The 24696-nt window shown below is 41.7% G+C and overlaps 1 protein-coding gene across 6 annotated transcripts in view; it reads right to left on the bottom strand.

The window, feature by feature from the left end:
- The window catches only part of col12a1b (collagen, type XII, alpha 1b), a 116098-nt gene that overhangs the window by 28253 nt on the left and 63149 nt on the right, over nt 1-24696 (bottom strand). For all 6 annotated transcript variants that reach the window (XM_061705168.1, XM_061705165.1, XM_061705164.1 and 3 more), the window contains 22 exons: nt 23120-23259; nt 20961-21090; nt 20686-20825; nt 19776-19905; nt 19003-19142; nt 18803-18932; nt 18461-18600; nt 17646-17775; nt 17216-17355; nt 15428-15557; nt 14290-14429; nt 13413-13542; nt 11545-11684; nt 11073-11202; nt 9469-9608; nt 8649-8778; nt 4752-4894; nt 3674-3803; nt 3363-3505; nt 1744-1873; nt 1523-1642; nt 401-550 (listed from right to left, as the gene is read on the bottom strand). In XM_061705168.1, the coding sequence (XP_061561152.1) occupies nt 401-550; nt 1523-1642; nt 1744-1873; nt 3363-3505; nt 3674-3803; nt 4752-4894; nt 8649-8778; nt 9469-9608; nt 11073-11202; nt 11545-11684; nt 13413-13542; nt 14290-14429; nt 15428-15557; nt 17216-17355; nt 17646-17775; nt 18461-18600; nt 18803-18932; nt 19003-19142; nt 19776-19905; nt 20686-20825; nt 20961-21090; nt 23120-23259 (2976 nt within the window). The remainder of the gene's footprint in view (nt 1-400; nt 551-1522; nt 1643-1743; nt 1874-3362; nt 3506-3673; nt 3804-4751; nt 4895-8648; nt 8779-9468; nt 9609-11072; nt 11203-11544; nt 11685-13412; nt 13543-14289; nt 14430-15427; nt 15558-17215; nt 17356-17645; nt 17776-18460; nt 18601-18802; nt 18933-19002; nt 19143-19775; nt 19906-20685; nt 20826-20960; nt 21091-23119; nt 23260-24696) is intronic.

Genomic DNA, 24696 nt, shown 5'->3' with positions numbered 1-24696 from the left:
ATGACATGATAGAAATGTATTAGAATTATTTAAATTATAATCATGTAAAACTGTTTATTTTAATAATAAAATAAAAAGAAATCATGCTTATTTTCAAGTGAATAAACTAGCCATCATCCATCCATTCTCTGAACCGCTTAATAAGTTAAAATTTGATCAAACTCGCATTAAATATGGCCTTAAATGTCTTAATTTCAATCAGAGTGACGTTAAAAAGGAATATATTTCTTCAAATGACCTTACAAATTGTCTTAAAACGACTTCAATTTGACTGGTGCGCTTCAAAATGGTCTTAAGACATCTTAAATTTCATCAATGTGGCCTCAATCACAAGAGACCCGTACATGGCATTTTGCTATCTAGTGGCTTAACGTCTGTTAAAATTGGAGGCTGAACGTACGTGTGGTTCCTGGCCCAGCAAGAGGCGCGCTGGAGCCGCCCATGTACTGCGCCAAGACTTGGACGTCATAGGTGGTTCCGGGCTTCAGGTTGTGCAGTGCGTAAGACGTCACGTCACCCACAAAGAAATCGATGGCCTGGTGGTCGGAGCCTGCAAAAAAGAAATAAACTGAGTCAACTCATGAAGGCAACAATACCTACTTACGGGGAATAATGAACCCCTACTATATCACAGGTCATCGTTTGCGCCCTTGCAGATTTTGAAACGATAGGTTTCTATGGCTTCTAGCAGTATACAGACAAGTCCAAATTGCGAATTGGGCACATCAGCAGCACTGAATTTGAGTAATATTTGTTTTTCCCACGTTGCAGAGAGAATATCAGCCTGCGAGTATTGTTGTATGCACTGGTTGTACAGTATGTGTTTCTACTCCGTTTGTGTTCAAGTAATAGTTTTTCGAAGGTTTAGAATCACCGTGACATCAATGCTAATTTCTGTTTGCCTGTCTACGGCATTTTACATTATATGTTAGCACTAAGCTAGGGGCTTTCGTTGGATGAAATGATATGATTTGGTTGAACATTTTAGTGTTTGAATATACAATGTTTAATTCTCTTTTTGTCAGTCGGGTGGCAACCTCCTTTGGCCAAATTTGGTCAACAATCGATACTATTAGTCAGTCTCCATGTGGGTCTCTGTTATTTTCAAAAATTTTAACATCTATGCTATTTTCGGGTAATTTGTCCATGACATTTCCCATGATATGTTAGCATTAAAATAGATTACAGTAGACCTCAACTTGGACTGAAAATTGACAACAAGCACCCTTTGACTCTTATTTGGTGAACCGTGCAAGCGAAAGTCTTCTTTTTATCTCCTCAGTTATTGAAGATGTTGATGTTATGTTATACGACAGTCTCCCATTTCTTGACAAGGACAGAGTGAGCTTTCAAAAGCATCTTTTAATAAGTTTTAGTGTGTTTTAATATGTTGAAATATGTTTAAACCATATGTAAGGGGTAAAATTCTACTTTTAAGAAAGAGTCTTTATCTTGCAGATTTTGCAGGTGGGTGTGAAAACGTATCCCCTCATGATAAACAGTGTGCACTCTAGATACTCACCTCTCGGGGAGTATATGAGTCTGTATCCTTCCACTGGAGCCGACACGGGGTCCCAGGCCACTCGGAATCGTGTGTACCATTCGTCCGACACCCGCAGGTTTCTCGGGCTTAGCAGGCCGACTGAAAGCGAAAGCGAACGACAAACAAAGCAACGTTGACAAATCATCATCGACTGGATCGTTTTGCCGCATTCCTTCAATGAGAAGTCTCAAATGCATCACTTGTGCGTCCGTTCCCGTTGAGGAATCCTCCGGGGCCCTCGGCGTATATGGCCTCCACTGTGATGTTGTAGGGCGTGTCGGGATGCAGGTTCTGCAGCCTGGCGTTGTTTCGGTTGCCCGGGACGACAGCCTGAGGATGGAACACCAATGTTACTAATTATTATAATAATACAGTAGATACAGCACTGTGTACAAGTGGTTAGCACGTTTCAGGTCTAGAATCAAATACAGTATATAGTACACGATCTAAAAATTCTTATCTAGTGATTAGGGAGGCGGGAATGATGAATGATTCAGAACACAATCCCTAGTAGTTGTCTTTTTTTCGGATTTTTTTATGTAAAGGATTATGATAGTTCCCTTAAAAGTCCACTAAAAATCCCATAGTAATGATTTGGGTGTAGGGAATGAGTCTATGATTCCGAACGCGTTCAATCATCCATTCCTTACTCCCGAATCATTACAAGGGGATTTCGCTTGAACTTTTTAGAGAACTATCTAGGTCCACTATATACAAATTTCCAGGGGGGGTGTATTGCCTGCAGCTGCCATCAGTACTTCAGCTCCTCATGAATTTCATTTTAATGGCCGAAATGATGGTGTTAGTTTAAGCCCGTCTTGTAATTACTCCCACCAATCAGCGCTGTGTGATTTATGAGCTAATGGCGCCCGGGATCACATGTGACTTCATCACATAGTTTGGACGAAACATCACGGTGAACGAAGGCTGTGCGGCAAGAGCTGCTCCAGTTGACGCAAATTTGAAAAAAAAATCAGTGTGCATTGACTTCAAAATGACCCCTGAAGGTGTCAATTTTTCCCGCTTACACGTCGTACAGTGTTCCCCTGTTATATCGTAATTCATCGTTAGTGCCCGCGCGACATCGTAGACTTTCACGTGGATAGGCAAATCGAAAATGATGCCCCCGGTAAGCGAGTCGATGCGATGTTTTAAATGTATTTTTTGAGAATACTTTGTAGATTTAAGTAAACAGCAGCTGATAAAGAAGATATGCACATTTGAAATGAAACTAAGTTTTAACATCTTAGGTTTAGTTCTCTTTTAATAACTACTTAACACTTATCTATGCTCATTTTCTTGAGCCCATCTATGATGTTTCACAATACACTATATGTTACCATCAAGCTAGAAGACCTTTGTTTCTGGCGAAATGGCATTTTGGTGTTTAAATACACCATTTTTATTTCTCTTCTGTTTCCATCATCAATTTTACTGTAAGCTTGAACTGGGAGTGACAGCTTGAAACAAGCACATTTTGACTCTTGACTCTTCTGATTTAGAGAAATCTTTATTTTGTTTCCTCAAGTAATATTTAATAAGTTTAAGGACCCTGTTAAGTCAATTCATGGATTTATTTCTAAATACACGATACACGTTGGAAGATAACGGCTGAAAACATGAAAGGACTGAGAACTATGAAGTGAATTGTGGAGATATCGCATTAAGCTGTTTTTCACTATTATTGCTTTTGGGGTTTTAGGGGCGTGGCTAAAGTCCAGTCACTAGATAAAAACTTGACAAAACTATATGATGAAGTGACAAAATATGTTTGCTATGTTTATTGAGAGCCCAGCTTTAAGTGGCTAAGGGTACTCACATATTCGGTGATGGGGTCTCCAGTCATGGGTGCGTAGGCGATGCGGTACTGCCTCACGGGACCCTCGGCGTGGTCCCACCCAATGGTGAGAGAGTTGGTGGTGGCCTCAAACACTCGCAGGTTCCGAGGTCCGGCACGCGGCACTGTGAGCAGAACATGTTAAACATGCTGTCAGTCAAACCGCTGACTACAATAGCTATAGACAGGACTTACTTATCCTACCCAAATACTCTTAACGGTACAAATAAATAAGTAATATTTCCAAATTAGAGTTTTGGTCTGCTAAACTAAATTGTAAACATTGTCTTCACATGTTTTGCCGTTGCTCTTCAGCGACAGTCCTTGTCCGTCGGGGTACATGGCGGCCACGCTGACCCGGTAAGGAGTGTCGGGAATCAGGCCGTCCAGGAAGGCGTTGTTGATGTTGCCAGGAACCAGCACCTTCGCAAAAAGTCAAACAACACGATGTCATCGCGCCGTCATTCCTGGCAGCTTGGAGCGGAACGCCACCAGCTCACATCATCATCATCGTGTTATCTACCAGGATTTCTGATGCCAAATACTAACAAAGTCCTGAGTCGACAGACGCAAACATCTTATGTGCAGCAGTGGGTAAACACACAGAAAATTGTTTGTTTTTTAATGCGGAAAATATCTCTTTCATATTACACTTTATACAAATATTGAGTGATGACATAAATCCAATTAAAAAGAATTAAACAGTTTTTGTCACACTTTCTCCAACTGTGCTACTCATTCTGGTGTACATGCCTTGGCCACCTGGGGCAGTGTAAGACAGCCATACGGATATACAGTACTGGAAGCTCAGTTCCTATCTCGACTTCCCAGTACAACAATAATATTAGCCATTCTTCACAGAGGATAAAGAATGCAGTGGACCCCTGAATAGTCGTGATTCACAACCCACGGATTCAATTTTTTCATTTTTTTCAAATTTGTAAATTGTTTTTAATTCTTTTTTTTTTTTTTTTTTTTTGGGGGGGGGGGTAGCCCCCCCAAACACATTTAGTGGCAGTATTTACGGCCGCATATTCAATCGTTCCATATCTGCTGCAATTAGCAGGGGTCACCTGAATACGCCTGTAAGTATTGTTATATGGTCTGTCTAAATGTGTTTCTGCTTTGTTTGTGTTCAGATATCCGTTGTTAAAAGGTAACAACACGACCACATAGATACTAATTGTTAGCCTGTGTGCCGATACAGGTTCCCATTATATGTTAGCATTCATGTAGCAAAAGCTATGTGGTTGCTTTAAATAAACAAGTTGTTAATTGTCTTTGTTTTGTGTTTAGTTTGACAGTAACCTTCAGCTGAGAGTGGCAACAAACATTTTCAAGAACTGAAACAAACAAACAAAAAAGACTCACCGACTGAGGCTGGGAGGCGGAATTCCAGGGGACGTACTCCACGCGATACTGCTGAACCTGGCCCGTGGCCGGCTCCCAGCGGACGTTGAGGCTGTTGGGGGTGGGGTTGAACACCTGGACGTTGCGCGGTGGCGTGCGCGGAACTGCAAGGAACGGAAGTGGAAGTCATTTCATTTCAATCAGGCAACCAATCAATTGGATTTCATGTGATAACTGGGAGCAATCGGATCTTTGTAAGGAGATCAAACTCAAAGTTTGCGTAGATGAAAGGGATTGGGGCAGGAATTTAGGAGACAGACAATCAACATACAGAAAGCAATAAGACTCAGTGAGTGAATTGCAAAGATACAGTAGGCAAACGGGGAGAGGGATGTTGACATCTTGTTTCCTGTAGAAGCCTGATACCTCAGTAGGGGATGTGGGGGATTTTGAGGGAGTGGGTGAGGGAGAGCTCTGGCCAGGAAAGAAATTAGGATTTCTCTTCACATTCATGTGGTAGAAGACAGCATGGCAGCGAGCTGCAATAACTCAGATATCGCCTCTATAATAACTCTGATTTTCCAAACTGAAAATGGATTTTGGATTGAAGGGGAAACCTCTTCAACAACCAAGAAGAATCCAATTGCCTCCATTCAACTTTAGCGGATTACCAGGACCTGGATGACAAACAATCTACACAGACGACCGGAAATCTTGTTTGGAAATGTCATGTTTTTGGCTTCATTCACAGTTTCTTTCCAGTCAGAACTTCTGGTCCGAACTGAAAAAGCCTTTTGGATTAAAGGTGAAACGTCTTCAACAACCAAGAAAAATCCAGTTCGCTCCATTCAACTTCAGCAGATGACCATGACCGAGATGACTGACAATCTCCACAGACATATCAAACTTCCTGCTATTTTCTTGTCTAGCTTGTCGTTAGTGCCCATAATGTTGGAGCTAATAGATGACACGCTACGCTCTGCTGTTCTTCCTTTCCACTCCTTGAGGACCAAACATGACAGGCCTTCCTAAAAAGCCTTGAGAATAAGGACTGGACGGAGAGAGTGCTGCTTCAAGAATTCACAGATGATTTTTACACATGTAGACGATGTAAAAGAAGGAACTAAATCAGATTTACATGCGGCGGAGTGGTGAAAGAGTGGGTAGCTCGTCTGTCTCCCAGTTCTGAGGTCATGAGCTTGAATTTCAGCTCCGACCTTCTTTTGTTGCGCTTGCATTTTCTCCCCATGCTCGTGGGGGGTTTTCTGCCCACATTTCAAAAACACGTTAGCTTTATTGAAGACTCTAATTTGTCCATAGGTTTGAATGTGAGTGTGAATGCTTGTTTTCATCCTCATGTGTGACTGGCAACCAGCCCAGGGTTTACTTCCCCTTTCACCCAAAGTCAGCTGGAATAGACTCATCGACGACCTTATGCTTTGCTTCTTCAGCGTCTGGAGGACTTGCTGTGATTAATGGAGCAATGAATTCTGCTGTGTACCAGAAAATTCTGCAGGCGAATGTCCAGCCACCAGTTGGTGTCCTCGAACTCAAGAACTCTTGGGTTATGCAGCAGGACAACTGCCCGAAACATCTGTACTTAAGCATAAATGCAATTGAGATGCTGTGGTGTGACCTTAAATGCAGTTCATGCTCAAAAACCCTCCAATATGAATAATTCCGCCAAGAAGAGTGGCTACAATTCTTCCACAGCGATGCGAAAGACTCATCAACAGTTATCACAAACATTTGGGTTCAGTTATTTTTGCCAAGGGTGCCACAATCACTTCTTTGGCTCAAGGGACAATTACTCTTTCACGCAGAGTCAGATAGGTTTGGAGTTTTTCCCCTTAACGAATAGAACCATCATTTAGAACTGCCTTTTACATTTGCTTGGGTTGTCTTTGTGAGACATTCAAATTGGCTTGCTGATGTGCAACATTCAAGTGTGAGAAATGGGTTAGTCATGGGGTTCATTGATGGAAAGCATGAGGCTGCAGATGAAGGAAAAAGAGCAGAAGAGTTGAAGTGTCCTCAAGGAAAACCTTTCGCATTTAATGTTGAAGCTCACTAAAGCAAAGCAGATGTGTGCAAGCGTATACATGGCACTCGGAGACACTTCAGCTCCAAAAAAGACCCCCAAAAAAACAAAAAGGATGTAGTAGGTAGTGAAAGAGCCTGCAGACGATGTGGTCAGCAGTTACACAACTGCTGTTGTATAAGCACAACGAGACCACACCAAATTTCCATTCGTCTTTGTCTAAAGTCTTCGTTTGCATTCCAGCTCATGACTTCATCCTTGTCAATCTGATCCATTGCCTCCAGAAGCAGTGGTAGCAAGCAACCAAGTACAAATACTTCATTAATGTACTGATTTTTTTTTAAGATATTGTACTTTATTTACCAGTATTTATTTTCCTTTTTCTTACTTCCTACATTTGAACACAAATGTGTATTTTCTACTAATTACTTTACCAAATTGTTTTGTTACTTATTTTTTATTAATATGTTTTTGTTTGTTTTTAAACATTTATTTACGGAAAATGTACAACACATTTAAATTGAAGCATTATTTAAGGCAAGGTAAGTTTGTTTATATAGTGAATTTAATATACAAGGTAACTCAAAGTGCCTTACATGATTAATAGCAATTAAAAACAAGGAGAAAAAAGACATTTAAAAACAAAGAAAAATTAAAGACAGCATGCTAAAATTACAAAAAAAAAAACGATTTGATAATAAAGCCTGTTGTTTTTAATAAAGGACACCTAGGCCTATTTACGCTGCCATATCTTAAAGTTGGTCATTGTGGTTGTACATAGACAGCCAAGTATTTTTATGTGGCACTTGGTGGAAAACGTTTGAGAACCAATGCATTAAATGATCTAGCATTTTTTCGGTACTCAGTTGACAACGTTAGCAAAGCCATGGGAACATGTTTTGATGGCATAAAATCCTGAGGCAACGCTGACTAGCTCTTGGTTTAAAAAAAGGTTTTGTACGTTGTGTCAAGTTATCAAAATGGTATCTATCTCTCTATCTATACACACACATATATATACAGATATACATGTATATACATATATGTGTGTATATATATATATATATATATATATATATATATATATATATACACACACATACATATATCTATACAGTATAACATATATTTATAAACACACATACACACACACACACACACACACACACATATATATATATATATATATATATATATATGTATATATATATATATATATATATATATATATATATATATATACACACACCCACATAACTATATCTGTACTGTATAACTGACAGTAAAAGTATATATACACTTTTGTACTGAAGTACATTTCAGCATTTGTACATTTACTTTTACTTGAGTAAATGAGTTGAATCAATACTTCTACTTTTACCAGAGTATTTTTACTTCTACTTAAATACAGAGTGTGAGTACTTTTGCCACCTGTGGCTGTCCAAGTTTTCAACAGTGCATCACACAGACATCAACAAAAGCTTCAGCTTAATGTTTGCCACTGGAACACTGTCTGGAATCTTTGCACAGCGCTCCAATTAAAACGGGATTTTGCTGAGTGAGCGCGACATGCCATCTGTGCGCCAACCTGTCCAACACAACTCACACACACACGCACGCACACAAACACACACACACGTTCTGAAGAACTTTCCAACTTCACATTTGAATGTGGCACTGACATCCCTCAGGGCTAAATCCTGGGTCCTTCCATTTTTCACTAATGTGTGGTCAACTGAGAACTTCCCCGTATCTCTCATGCAGAAAGAGTGAATGGAGGTCTTTGAGCTGCTCCAAGTGTAAAGTGCATCGAGACAACTTCTGTTGTGATTTTGTGCTTTTTAAGTAAATGGAATTGAATTGAATATTAAACTTACGCGTTTTTCCGAGCTCAGACTGGCGCAGGCCCTCGCCCTCTGGGTACACAGGCACCACGGTGACGGTGTAGGGGGTGTCGGAGAGGAGGTTTCTCAGGACGGTGCTGGTGGTTCCTCCCGATACCTGCTCCTGATTGCACATAAACACAGGAATCAGGATGTGAGTGCTCAAATTTAGGACAAAAAACTTACACGTGCAACCAAAATGCAATTTAATTATCATACAGCAATCGTTTTGTAGAATTTCATTAGTTAGCCATCCATCCATCCATCCATCCATTTTCTGAGCCGCTTATCCTCACAACGGTCGCGGGAGTGCTGGAGTGCCCCCACACCTCGGGGCAATTTAGAGACTTCAGTTAACCTAGCATGCATGTTTTTTGGGCTGTGGGAGGAAACCGGAGTGCCCGGAGAAAACCCACACAGGCACGGGGAGAACATGCAAACTCCACACAGGCGGGGCCGGGGATCGAACCCCGGTCCTCAGAACTGTGAGGCAGACGCTCGAACCAGTCGGTCACCGTGCCGCACATTAGTTAGCCACTAATGGGAAAATGGTTGAATCTGGTGGAAGACACTAAAAATGTGAAATATCTTTTCTTCTAAATGAAATGCTGACAATAGGAAATGCTTGCAGGCTTTTATTTTATACTGTAATGGCAGAGAGATTTAAAAAGTGGCATTCAATGAGGCATTTTTTGCCACCAAGTTGTTGGAACTACTGGGAAAAAAAATACTTACAGTGTGTAGGCAAATTAATGTTGTTGCTAATATTTCACATATACGTGAAGAAAGGAAGGAAGTCGGTACAGGTACTGACCATGTCCTCTGCACCGCCGGTTGCGGGCACATAGAAGAGTCGGTACTGGCGCACATTTCCCTCGGCCGGCTCCCAGGTGACCTTGAGGGTGCTGGTGGTGGGGTCGGTCACCTGCAGGTTCTTGACACCGCCCAGCGCCTCTGTCAAACACAGCAGGCAACCATTACGCGGCTCTCAATTTCCTGTTTGACTCAGGACGCAGCTACGAATTAGGGCCGAGGTTGCCTTTGACCTCGAAGGAGCGCTAGATGGAGGCGGGCCTTTGACGCCGTTCGATGCTCCGGGGCGTTTCACAGAGGCCGAGTGTCAGTCACACAAACAGGACGGCTTTAATTATGTACTTTGCTTTTACATCTTGCAGAATCAGAATCATCACAATCATCTTTATTTGCCAATTATGTCCAATAAACACACAAGGAATTTGTCTCCGGTAGTTGGAGCCGCTCTATTACCGCAACAGACAGTCAATTGACAGAGAACACTTTGGAGACATAAAGACATTGAGAAAAAACAGTCACTGAGCAATAAAGTGTTGCTAGTTATCTGGTAATGCGGTACAAATTTATTTATTATTATTATTTTCTTTTGTGCAAAATGATGCAGAGTCCTCTAGCACTTAGAGCAGTTTGAATGACTAATCTCGCAATAGTCCGGTGCAATGAGCATTGTGCAAAGGGCGGCGAGACTTCAAGGAGTGTATCCAGTATAAAGTGATATTGTACTCGAGTAAGAGTACTGTCGCTTTAGAAGGAAAATTTGTCCTCCCAAGAATTATTAGAGTAAAATGAAATAAGTATCCAGAGAAATACTGTAACTACTCAAGTACTGACTAACTGGTGAGTAACTTTTGATTGATAATTTTTTTTTCAGAGGATGAGCGTCAAATAGCCAAAAATGTAAAATAGGAATGTGCAGTTTCAGAAACTGCCCAACAATATAATCGAATTAAACCCGTATCTCAAGGCACCACTGTCAAACAATAATGAATTAAATCTTTATAAAATATTGCAAATGAAGGCAAAATCAGCCCTGCGGTGACAGCGGCCGAGGCAGAAGTTTCTCTGATAAACCAGAACAAATAGAACACGCAATTAAAAAAAAAAAAAAAAAAAAAAGAATATAGCTCGAAGTAACGGAGTAATGTTTTTTTCTTAACAAAAATACTGAAGTAAAAGTAAAACGTTGAGTTAAAAATTCTCTAACAAGTACAGTTCATCCAAAAAGTTACTTAAGTAAATGTTAGAGAGTAATTGTAACACTGTGGTGTCTTTGGAAATGTTCAGCGTAATTGCCTTCCAGCAGGTCCCTTTTTTTTTTGTCAAAATTATTCCACTCGAGTTGTCCGTTTCTTAGCAGGAATTAAACTCACTAGTCAATTTTTGGAAAAAGAAGTCGCTAGAGTCGATTTAAAAGTCGTTAAGAGGTCAACACTGTCTACGCTTTTGTAAACTAGCAACCATGTTGTTAGTGTAAGCAAGTGCACGTCAGTGAGGACGCGCTTTTAACTATGGACGCCACTGGAAAAACATTCAATTGTACTGAGCAACAAAATTGCTGAATCGAGCAGCCCTAGTTGCTCGACAGATTTCCAACCACGAACTCACTTGTTTTCCCATTCTCCGACATGCCCTTCCCCTCCATGTCGGAGTAGATGGGCACCACCGTCACTGTGTACTCCGTGTCCGGCTGCAGCTCCCTCAGCCTCGTGTTGGTAACCATGCCGGATTCCTGAGTCTACAAACACACGCACATCAGTGAAGACCCTTGAGAGTCTTTTGTGATTGAAGGCTATACAAATAAACTTGACTACTAATCACAACTATGCACCTTCATGATCGCATGCCATTATGAATGGGCATATTTGAGAATCGCACTTGTGCACATCAGTAAATGTCAGGGCTTTATTGACAGACTTAACGGTGGTGAGAGATTAACGAATGGAGGCTACGTTCAAATCTTGCTCGCAGTTTTAAAACTGCAAACCACCCCTTTAAGTACGGAGTGTGAATACTTTTGGCACCTGTGTTAGCACGAGTAGCAAAAGCGAGTATGCGGTACGAAAGGACATGGGCCCACCATGAGCTCGTCTCCTCCGGCGACGGGCTTGTAGACGATCCGATACTGGCGCACGTCGCCCTCAGCCGCATCCCAGCGCACTCGCAGCGAGTTGGTGGTGGGGTCGCTCACGCGGAGGTTCTTCACGCCGCCCAGAGGCTCTGAAAAAGAGATGAGACGCATGACCGGCACGACCACGACGGCAGCGGGTGCGACCACACACGCGCGCGCCAGGTGTCTAAGCGAGGCACACCTGTCCATCGTACCTGAATGGCACTTGTGAAATGCAAACATATTTGTCGTACAGACAAATCATTCTCATCGTTAAGTGTCCACGTGGGTTTGTGCAGTTCATGTCGTGACACACAGTTTATAAACACAGTTTATAATAATAAACACAGTTTATTGCATGGAATGATCTTCCCCATGAAAGGGGAAGATCTGACATATAAATACCATTTGAAAGAAATTCATAGTTAAACACTTTTAAAACGTATTAAAACACACTTAAACTTAAAAAAAACCCCAAATCTTTTCAAGTATTCCTAGGTGCTAGTTCTCACTCTCTCGCTATCAAGAAATGGTTGCCTATCATATAACGTCACTTTTCAGAAATGAAAAAAAAAACTCTTGTTCGCAGAATTATCCCAATGAGAGTCAAAGTGTGCTGGCTTTCAGCTACAAATTTATCACTTTCAGAAGATTACTGTAAAACTGACACATAAAACTAAAGACAAGTCGACATTGAATATTTAAATTCCAAAACGTTGAACCAAACCATGTTATTTCATCCAACCAAAGTTTGCTATCTTAATGTAAAACACCATAGATGGCCCTACAGAAATTAGGATCGATTTTACGGTAATTCTCAACCTTCAAACGACTGCCACTTTAACACACTTGGAGCAGCAACACATACTAACAAAGCATACAACAATACTCAAAGGCATATACAGTATATTCTCTCTACTCTGTTGGAACAACCATTATTACTGGAGTTTAGGAGGGGACCTTGTGTGTCAATTCTTCTTGCTACTAAATTTGCTGCATCTCTTCCAGTAGTACTCAGTGCTGCCAACCGGCATGTTCTGGTAAAACGAGGGTGTACACTGAAGGAACACAACTCTAAATTCAGACTTGCCTGCACATTGTATTAAGCCATACTAAAAAAAAATGAGTGCTTCAGAATCTTACCATGACATCTACTGTATGCTACCTCCCATCAGCCCTTCTATTGTGTTTCACATTAGATCTTAGTTTTAAGCTAACATGCTTTGGTTAGACAAAATGAAGTGGTTTGGTTGACCACATTAAATGTTTTAATATTAGCTGTTTAATTCTCTTTTGCTTTGTGTGGCAGAAAAATGCTTGAAGCAAACATGCTTTGCCTCTGATTTGGAGAGCTGTGTGACTGAGAGCATCTTCTTTTCCTTTTCCTCAAAGTGATATTATATGATACATTTCTTGACAGAGAGAGAGAGAGTGACAACAGGCCTACTTAAACACTTTATGAAAAGTATTTTAATTAGCAGTGTTTTGATATGTTTAAATGTATTTATAGCTTAAGGAGGGGTATCTTTTATGTCTTTATATGTTCTCATTGTGGATTACAGTCAAGACAGTATGCCTGTCCGGTACACAGTGAGTTGTACTTTTTATAACATATTTTTATTTGTTTCTATGCCAGTGACCATCCAATTATTTCTTAATGTGAAACTGGTCTGTGCCACCAGAAATGCTGGAGATGGCTGTTCTAGCACATTCCACCGCTTGTTAATTACGCTGGACAATCACGTCCATGTCTCAACACAATATTCAATGCAATGACTCGGCGACACAGATTGGCCCGGAATGCAAGCCTGAATGCCTCGTCTGGCGCTTGCACTTACTGGTCTTGCCCTTGTCGGCCTGCAGGATGCCCTCCACGTCAGGGTAGATGGGCACCACGGCCACGTTGTACACCGTGTCCGTGTCCAGGTTCCGCAGGATGAGGTTGGTGGTGCCACCTGACACCTCCTCCTGCCAGTCAAACAAGCACAAATACTTGCTAACTGTACTTAAGTACATTTTTCAGGTATCTGTACTTTACTTGTGCAGTTATTGTTACATCAAATGCATTATTTTTTTTATTTAATTTCATTACACGGAATAAAAAGCAGACATAGGTTTACAAGAAAACATTTGAATGAAAAAGATCAGAGAAAAGAATAAATTTTCTATTTTCTGCCCCCTTTTACAAAATATATTTACATTTCACATTCAAATTTCCCTTTTGACCTCTCTATTCAAATAAATCACCAAAGTCTTCTGAAAGGGTTTTTACATATTGTGCAGATCACTGTCTTAATTTCATAATTATTTTCTCCCCTTGATTTAATGGGTTTTTAAATTATGATGATGATTATTATTTAAATTAACTGAGCTTGACTCTGTTTTCTGACTGAGGTTGTTCCACAATTTCACACCTTTCAAGTATAGTCATTTCCATCACTTTGGTTCTAAATCTTGCTATTTTAAAGACTTCTTCCAGCTACCGCAGGGTTTAAGCAGATATAATTTTGCAGCTCCAACACGTCGTTAAGTGTAGTTATAAGAAAGTTGCTAGACGAAGTAGCATCCATTTTCCTAGGTCGTAATAGTGGTACTTGATTGACAGTTGGCAGGTGACCAGGGTGTGGTTCCAGGGCATTTTGCGGACTTGCCCACAGTGTTTGAGAGTGGAGACAACGGCTTGATTATTCACAATTTCGTCCTACTTTTACCTACCGTGCGTTGTTCTCCGTCGGGTTCTGCCGAATACGTGACCCTGTAGCTGCGCACATTGCCCACCGCCGGCTCCCACCGCACTGTCAACGTGTTGATGGTCGGGTCCACCACTTGCAAGTTCTTCACTCCCCCCACCGGATCTGATGGGGACAAGGTGGAGCACAGTATAAGGCATAAATACACATGAATATGGAGAGTGTTGAACCCTCTGGGTCCAGGGGTCCCTTTAGAGAGGAAACATTTTTCCAAGGACCCCCTTAGAATCCTAATGCCAACTGCATAACTACAAGAGGAATTAAAAAGTTGTAATGATATGTTAATAAATGTATATATTTTTTGAGAAATAAATTATAATGCTGTGAGAAGAAAATCATATCTTTTCAAGAAAAAGCTCATAATCTTGACAATTTTTGTCGGGATAACAAGTGTTAAATGTATGAGATTAAAGTATATTTTTCCAAGATAAAAGTATTTTTGATAACAAAATTCATATTTTTGGAGGAAAAAAGTTTGACTGTTATGAGAATAGAGTTTTATTTTTTCCAAGTAAAAAGTCGTCACCTTTACACAAACAAAGATGTATTCTGTTGAAAAAAACTCCATAATCTTACCACAATAAAGATGTATTTTTCCAAAATAAAAGTCATAATATAATGATATACGAGTTTAATACAACACAACAATACAAAATCATGTAGGCAATACTATGCCTTTTATTCTGGATAAGACACCTTTATTCTCCCAAAAAATACACCTTCATTCAACATTAGTAAACAAAACAAAAAAAACAAAACAAAAATTGGACTTTAATCCTATAGTAATATAGCTTTTCTTCTAAAAAAATATACACGCCAATGTATTCCTGTAATAATAAGCCTTTGTTCTAAAAAAAAATGTCTTCAATCACTGGAGATGCCACATTTATGTAAAAAATATCAGATATTTTCTTTGGCCCAAAGCTAAGGTAGGGAAGAGTAATTTGTTTGTTTTATTGACACTTTTTATACATTTGTGCACTTTTTTTTAATGATACAACATCATTTACTGCAAATTATTTTACGGTGCCCCAAGCTCCGACTCTCGGACCTCCAGAAGACCCCAGTTTGCTCTAAAAGACAGCCTCAGCATCCCCACTCACATGTCTTCCCGTTTTCCGTCTGCGGCAGTCCCTCCATCTCGTGGTAAACGGGCACCACGGTGACGCTGTACTCCGTGTCAGACTGCAGTTTCTTCAGCACAGTGGAGGTGGTGGATCCGGACACCTGGTCCTGGTTTAGGGAGGAAGGGACGCAGGTGAGACTCTTAGCAGACGCCACGTCCAAAAGACAGAACAGTCCACAATCTGACCTTGGCGGTGTTCCAAATCACTTCCTATCCACTACAGTGCACAATAGTGTCTTGACATTCAGGACTTCAGGAAGCTCTTCCTTTAGCTTTGGTGTGTCCAGGACATTGTGGGCTTGGATTTGTAAACTCATTCCCTTTTCAGCTGACTTTTTAGTCAACTATAATGTCCAAAATATCAAAATCTCTATATAGTGATTAGCACAGGCGTTTGTAGCCCATTTTTGGGGATGCTCAATCACACCTAAATAGAATCTCAGCATCCATCCATCCATACCGCTTATCCTCACTAGGGTCGCGGGCTGCTGGAGCCTATCCCAGCTATCTTCGGGCGGGTGGCGGGGTACATCCTGAACCGGTCACCAGCCAATCGCAGGGCACATAGAAGCAAAAACAACCATGCGCACTCACATTCACACCTATGGGCAATTCAGAGTCTTCAATCAACCTTCCACGCATGTTTTGGGGATGTGGGAGGAAAGTGCCTGGAGAAAACCCACCCAGGCACGGGGAGAAAATCCAAACTCCACACAGGAGGGGCCGGGATTTGAACCCCAGACCTGTGAGGCAGATGTGCTTACCAGTCCCCCACCGAAAATCGTATAACTATACAGTATTTGGTTCAAACATAATATTTTAACAATAAGAATACGTCATTCCCCCCGCCTCAAAAATGGTTTGTTTCACCCAATCCCCTCCACCGCTCCTTGACTGGGATCCGAATTAGTCGTCGTTGTGACGTAGTATCGCTAATCAATATTCAAATCAAATTCTCGTGACACTGCGTCGCGACAGCCAATCGGTGTTGAGAACATCCTGCATCACTTACGACACCCAAAGCAATGGATGGTGGGTAAGATGATCGTCCTGATTTCTGGGCACCCGGACCTTCTTGGTAACTGATGCTACCAATACCGGGACCGTACGAAAAAAGAGTCAGTCTGGAGAATGGTGAGCAAGGAAGTAAGTACTACTTGTCTACAGCTGTAGAAGTGAATACACGTTCTGTGTGCACACTACTGCCGTGGTTATTTGCCATATACAAATTAAGAAGACCAGCAACCCAACTAGTGCAAAGCATATTTTACAGGTCAAATAATGAGAAATCTGGCCGTCTCCTCTGCCAGGCATAAAAGACCCACTACAATATTTTGGAAAAGGGCATCCTGGGCATTTCCAACACAAATGATCTTGAAAACCGGATAGAAGGACATCAAACATGATACAAATGTGTGATGGTATGGGACCTTTAAAGCCAAGGTGCTACTACAGACAAGCTAATGAATGACTGCACTTTTAAATCCTATTGGGACACACCGAGAGGGTGGAGCATATAGAATGTTCTGCTTCTGTTTCATGGAAATAGCATTGAAACTTAAAAAACAGTGACATTTATCTTACCTGGCTGATAGTGCAGCACCCCTAAACGTCTAATCTTAGAATCCCACTGGTGAATAGGAAACAAGGAATATCTGCACAATTCTGAACACATCCATTCATTCATTTCAGCCTAGTGTCTGTCGGTCACACTCTTTTGTCCTCTGGACGTATCCGACCATGCGCTTCTCGAATCGGGACTCACCACATCCTGGTCTCCGCCACCGGTCGGCACCCAGATGACGATGTACTCGCGCACGTTGCCCTCGGCCGGCTCCCAGCGCACGTTGAGGGTGCTGGTGGTCGGATCGACCACCTGAAGGTTCCTCACCATGCCCAGCGGCCCTGAGAAAACACACCGAATATTCTTATACTCTGCAACCTTGACTTACAAGTTGGATTTGTTCCGTGACCAAGCTCGTAATGCTATTTCCTTGTATGGTGTTACTTTAGTTTTCCAAACTAACATTTTAGTTACAAAGGAGCTTCAGATGCCGCACAAAGTGAAAAAAATGTGAGCAATAATAAAAGCTCAGGAGCCAGGGCCCTCGTAAGTCAAGGTACAACCGAGCTTCTTTGGAAGTTCCAAATCCATTTGAGTCACACGTCAGCGCAATTTGGTGGCGGGCACTCACTGGTTTTGCCGCTGTTGGTGAGACTGGGCCCGTCGCCCTCGGCGTAGACGGGCACCACGGTGACGGTGTAGCGGGTGTCGGGGAGGAGCTTCTCCAGGACGGTGCTGGTGGTGCTTTCAGACACTTGCTCCTGCAAAATGACATCATCAACATGCCGGGAGACATCGTGATGATTAAGATGTTGTTCGAACTTAACGGCCCGCCTTTGGAAAAATAACTTTGACACAATGTCCAAAATATTAATAATCCCTGTAAATGTCTTCCACATACTGCTATTTTAGGGGTTCCAGAAGATAATGCACGGTTCACTCCCAGACAATTGGAGGTTTTGGCTTTTACCTCTTTAATTACAATACTCCATCTTCTTCTCCAGTGGGGGTCTACTACAGAACCCTCTCGCACCCGTTGGCTGAGAGAAGTAATGCCTTTTTCAATACTGGATAAGATCAGAACTTCTACAAGAGGTAGCGGTATCTAACTACATTTAAAAAGAAATGGGACCCTTTCTTGACATTTTTTAACTCCATTCAAACCTTACTGATTGAATGATTATTACATTTGGATTAAAGGATTATGTTTTTGATTAACTTGGTAAAGAGAATGGCAACGTGCAATGTTTGCAACTCAAAGATAAGTGACACAACAACTACGACATCTAATTTCATCCGTCACTATAAAAGTTTGAGATTAGCTCAGCAACAGCTGGTCAAACATGAACTAAGCTTCATGTCAGTTATGCATTTAATTGAGAAGACAACAACATTTTAAAAGTTTGACATTGCAGACACCCCAAAAAGGACTTTTGTAGCACTCACCACAATCTCCAAACCACCGTCTTCTGGCATGTAGATGATCTTGTAGCCCTGAACGTTCCCGTCGGCAGGGTTCCAGGTGACCGTGAGCGTGGTGATGGTCGGGTTGGCCACCCGCATGGTGCCCACGCCGCCCAGTGGCACTGCAGGAAGGTATTTGTGGGATGTCAATATGACAATTCTACATGACATCACAACACAAATGTACAATCCTCCGCATGGCAGAAGTCCAAGCGTTCTCCGATGGCACCGCGAAGGCACCAGAAGTATTCCCCCGCCTATTGTTTCCAAACATTCTGAATTGGCCTGTCAGTTGCCATATTGCCATTGATTGAGTTGACTTACGAGTCTTTCCGGTATCAGTCTGTCGTTTTCCCTCCCTGGCCGGGTACACGGGTAACACCGACACGGAGTAGGCGGTGTCAGGAAGGAGGTTCCTAAGAATGATGTTGGTGCTGGTGGCAGGAACTTGCTCCTGTGGAAGGTATTGCCGTAATAAAAAACAAAAAACGAAATGACCACTTTGAACCGAGCGCCGTCCTCACCATCTCCTCCCGGCCGCCAGCGACGGGCACGAAGAAGACTTTGTACAAGCGAACGGCTCCGTCGGCCGGGTCCCACTTGACGTTGAGAGAGGTCATGGTCGGGTCGGTCACCTGCAGGTTCTTCACGCCACCCAGAGGCCCTGAACACCATAAACCGCCATAGTGAAGCTCCACATTGTAGACTACGCCAGCAACTATCTACTGTATCTAACCATCCATCCCACCAAATCGCGATTTATCGTTCACACTCCCACTATATCGAGGATTTTTAAGTGATTGGTTTGATGGATTTTTACAATATACAGATGTAATGGAAAATGTCATATTTGATATTATAGAACTGGTTTCAGTGTGTTTATGTACCTTTAATAGTGAATGGCAACTGTTGGTTTAATTAGTATGCACGAGAAGTGACTCCAGTCTGTCTGCTTAAGAACAACGGCGAAAGGTGGAGGTGCAAAGCCGACTGCATGCATTCCCAAGAGAGGAATTTTGCTGATTTTTACTTATCGCAGGTGGATGTTGAACATTTCTCCACGGTAAACAGGGGTTCACTGTATATCATTTTATATTGAACAGGGTTGTGCAAATGATCAAAAAAATATTGGGACGCAGGTCTGAATTGACCAAGGAATTGATTAGAAGCTTGCGCCTGAATCTGGATGGTTCATCTTGTCGGGACAATTGTACACTTCTAACTTTGAGGGAAGTGTTTGAGGAAGTTCAATGGTCCTTCTTGCCCGGGATTCTTGAAACGCCCCGTCACTACGTACTTGTCTTTCCGTTTTCCGACATGATCTTGCCGTCTCCCTCGGCATAGACGGGCACCAGCGAGACGGTGTAGAGGGTGTCGGGCTGCAGGCCCCTCAGGGTGGTGCTGCTGGTGCCAGCTGACACTTGCTCCTAAAACCCACAACCACAATTGTGTCTCATTTCCAAATAAAAATGATAATCACATCTGTGAGCCAGTCGCTATGTGGGCTATGGTAGTAGATATGGGCCATCTGAGCTGGAATTGGAAATTCTAACACTGACTTTCTTTTTTTTGTTTTTGTAATAGTGTCAGTGTCACATGACGAATGAGGTGTAACTTGACTGTCTGTATGTCGGATGAATTGAAAACGGTTGAATTGCTTCTCCTTGGCTTCAACCTGGATGTTGACATCTTATGTTTTTGTTTTTGTTTTTTTGTGTGTAAAATTTTTGTTTGGATTCAGTTATTTCTCATTGGTTTTTAGGAGCTCTTGATTTTTCTTGCACTGATTTTTTTTAAAAGTTGAATTTTGCATTTGGCATTTTCACAAGAACTCATGTTCTTGAATTTAAAAAATCTAATTCTTACGAAGTGCGGCACGGTGGGCGACTGGTTAGAGCGTCAGCCTCACAGTTCTGAGGACCCGGGTTCAATCCCTGGCCCCGCCTGTGTGGAGTTTGCATGTTCTCCCCGTGCCTGCGTGGGTTTTCTCCGGGCACTCCGGTTTCCTCCCACATCCCAAAAACATGCATTCAGTCACTGGTGGTGTAGTGGTGCACTCGCCTGACTTTGGTGCGGGCAGCGTGGGTTCAGTTCCCACTCAGTGACGGTGTGAATGTGAGTGCGAATGGTTGTCCGTGTCTATATGTGTCCGCCTTTCGCCCGAAGTCAGCTGGCATATGTTCCCCGGGTGTTCCTACCAGTCCTACCATGCTCTCGGCACCTCCTGCAGCAGGAGCGTAGATTACTTTGTACTCCTTGACGCGCCCCTCAGCCGGCTCCCAGCGCACGTTGAGCGTGGTCATGGTCGGGTTGTGCACCTGAAGGTTCCTCACGCCGCCCAGAGGTCCTGCAGGGGCAAGAATCAGTTACCATGACCACCAAATAACTCCATTGCACAAGAATTTAAGGGTAGCTTCTGCTGTTAACACCACTATGAGGAGCAATTCAATGGTTGTGTTGGGTATGAGGGCGTGTTCCTCACTGGTTCTCCCTTCTGCCGAAACGTCTCTGCTGGGTCCGGTGGCGTAGATGGCAGTCATGGTGACCCGGTACGGTGTGTCAGGCGTCAGCTTCTGCAGGACGGTGCTGGTCTTCTTGCCTCCCACCTGAGTCTGTTTGACAGCAAACACGAGAGGTGAAGATAACAGCAGTCCGGGACTCCAGGAAGACCTACAGTACGTTAAGGTACTTTTGTGCCATCTGAATTTGAATGTGAATTTTCTTCATTGATTTTGTAAAGATGTCTTTGTTTTTTTTTTTTAATACACTGAATTCTTTGAGAAGTTGATTTACTTGGCATTTGAAAAAGAACTGAATATTTGTGCTAGACGTGTTCAAACTCAGAAATTCACATTTAAATTAAGAAATTCAAACTCAGAAATTCTAATTTTGAAATTCTAATTGAAACTCAGACATTGAAACTCAGAAATTCAAATTCAACCTTGAAAATTCTAATGTAGAACATCTAATTCAAACCCATGAATGAAATTTCCGAAATGTAAACAGAAATTGTAAAGTAGAAATTCTGATTCAAACTCGGGAATTGAAATTCAGAAATTCTAATTTATAAATCCTAATCCAAACTCAGGAACATGAGAGCTCAAGTTGGAGATAACAGAGGTGGGGGCCTCGCATTGAACGTTACACAACTTGCTTGGCTAAAACTCACGAAATAATTGACTTGATTTTGACTTGAACTACTTTTGTCTGTGTAAATGTGAAAATCCAAATTTTGTGAGTTTTGTTTTTGAAATCTGTTTTTGCACAAACCTGACACCAATTTATTTATTCATCAAATCGGCAAAAACAGAACGGCAACGTGCATTGTTTGCAACTCAAAAACACAAGGGCTATAAAAAAGTCCACACACCCCTGCACAAATGCCATTTTTTTGTGATATAAAATAATGAGTCCAAGATAAATCAGTTGGAAGTCTTTTCCACTGTTAATGAGACCTATAACACGTAGAACTCAATTTAAAAAACAACAATTTGTCTTCGAGGGGTAAAATGAAAAGAAACCACTGAGATAACGTTGCACAAGTATGACCACTCTTTTATAACAGGGGATGTGGTTGTATTCAGATTTAACCACTCACATTCAAACTCATATAAATGGGGGCCATCATACATCTGCCACCATTGAAAGTGCCTCTGATTAACCCCAAATAGAATTCAGATGTTCTAGTAGGCTTTTCCTGACCTGAAGGTTTTGTGCAACTGACTGCAATTTGCAACGCTCCTGCTTGACTAAGGCCCCAGTTTGAGCCTCACAGCATGATACCACTGTGCTTAACTGTATGTTCGGTGTTCTTTTGGTGATGAGCAGTGTTGCCCTTTTGGAATTATGGCCGAAAAGTTCAACCTCGGTTCCATCGGACCATAACAGAGGCCTTTGCGTTTGAGATTAAAACGTGATTGTGAATGTATTAATACAGCTAACTAAAACAGTTAGTGCAAAATTTGTGCAAAGTGGCTAATGTGTGTCAAATAAATTACAGTTAACTTATAATTTCATATTGACACTTTGCCAGTTTTGCACATCTCTGTAGTGGCATTATGACCGCTGTCATTGTTGTAGCTTTTGTCACTCTGCATCATTTGCACAATTGTTGTTGATCAGTATTTATCACTTTATGTTGCATAACGACTATCTGTGTCATTGTATCAGTATTACGGCACTACCTGACGCTTTATGTTGCTTGATGACTGTCTGTACTTTAGTGTTTGCCCTAAATGTAAATGTTGTTATAGTGGCTTGCTTGCTGTCGTACTAGAGTGGCTCCAAATACCAGAAACAAATTCCTTGTGTGTTTCAACATACTTGGCCAATAAAGACGATTCTGATATATATGTTGCGACTCAGCATGATTGTATGATGTGACTTATGGCATGCTTAACAGCAGTAATGACTTCACGCAACTTCCAACTTGGGCCTTACTTGAAATGTGAAGGTTAATTAACACTTGAGTTTACTTGCGCACATGTGACTTAGTGGTACCTCTGAGGATAAGAACCATTTTCACGTTCCTGCACAATTCTTTCCAGATGTCGTGATGTCATACGTGCACGGGTCAAGGTTTCTAAGGGCGTTTGCGATAAGAAGAAGAATGTGAGCGCGGCGACGTGAGCGTTGACGTACCGCGAGCGGCTCGCCTCCTGCCAGCGGAGCGTAGAGGATTTTGTAGTTCTGCACGGGTCCGGGGGCCGGGTCCCACTTGACCGCCAGGGTGCTGAAGGTGGCGTTGTAAACTCGCAGGTTGCGAGGAGGCTCCGGGCGCACTGACACCGCAACAAACACACAAAACAAAGTCAAGGGCACACACGGGAGACAATGGCGGTGCGGATGAGGATGGTGGTGGTGGTGGTGGTGATGATGATGATGGTGATGATGATGATAATGATGATGATGATGATACAGGTATTGATGGTGACAATTCTGTTTCAAAGGCTAATGGAAGAAGCACTGATTATGAGGCAGGTTTGGTGGTAAGGGATTGATCACAAATTGATGGTGGTGTGAAGTTACAATGAAGTACAAATACTTGGTTAATGTGCCTAAAAAGCAAAACAAAAACAACAACAAAAACGTAATAACTGCCCATAACGTAGTCTCTTTTTTAGACTTTATTTAAGACTTTGACGTAGTCGTTTATGAAGTATTTGTACTTCCACTTAAGCACTGCAATTATTAATTGAGTGCAATTACCTTTGCCAACGCTGCATAATGATGATTAAAAGTATGAAAAAGGAACAAAAGCATTAGAATTTATTCATTTATTTTGGGGGTGGGTATATGACCACTCAGTGACAACCAAACCTACAGCAACACATGCAACATGTTTGATGATGATGATAAGGATGATGTCACAACTCGTGTGATGATGCCATGATGTTACATGAGATGAATTGGACACATATACCTGGTGAACGTGAGTCAAGGTGATTGATAGGAGCAATGTCTATTTATTTTTCGTGGCTGCACTGCTTCCAGTTGGAGAATGTGGTTGTTAGATTTGTTTTTTTTTTTGTTTTTTTGTCGCATCAGCCTTCAGCGTTTCTGTTGCCATGTCAACGTAATCTGCTCAGGGCCTTCAAATCATGAATCGTGTATCTTCGACTACAATAGCAATGGGACTGTTTCTTGAATTAATCGCATTTCAAATTTGTCCTCACATGACCACAGAGCTGGCCCTCGATGACATCAGCAATATACCACTCTCTAATTGGTTGGTCAGATCAAGTTTGACTAGCAAAACACGTCTGTATCGTTCAGCACACATTAACACATTTTATAATCAGCATCTCAGGTGAATATGATGTATTTCTCTTTTTTAAATTGTTTCTTTTGTTATTAGATGAATAGATTGTGAAGTGCTCCAGATGATGTACGTAATATTGTTCATTATATTGCATTTCTATAAATAATAATAAAAACGAAGACATATGCTTACATGACCACAACATTCAAATGGAAAGGAGTAGAGTAAATCTTTTCTGCCCCTTTTTACAGGAAGATATTGACATTTCCCATTCAAATTTCCATTTTAGCCTCTCAAATCCACCAAAATTCTCTAAATGATTTTTAACCTATTCTGCAGACCACTGTCTTAATTCACCACTTCATAATTATTTAATACCCTCAATTTAATTCGCTTTTTAAATATATTAAGAGATTGTCTCTTTTGTTTGTTTAGGTTGTTTCAGAACTTCTCCCCT

Source organism: Phycodurus eques, chromosome 18 (genome assembly GCF_024500275.1).
Source record: "Phycodurus eques isolate BA_2022a chromosome 18, UOR_Pequ_1.1, whole genome shotgun sequence".
Lineage (NCBI taxonomy): Eukaryota > Metazoa > Chordata > Actinopteri > Syngnathiformes > Syngnathidae > Phycodurus > Phycodurus eques.
This window is presented reverse-complemented; position numbering and strand designations above follow the sequence as displayed.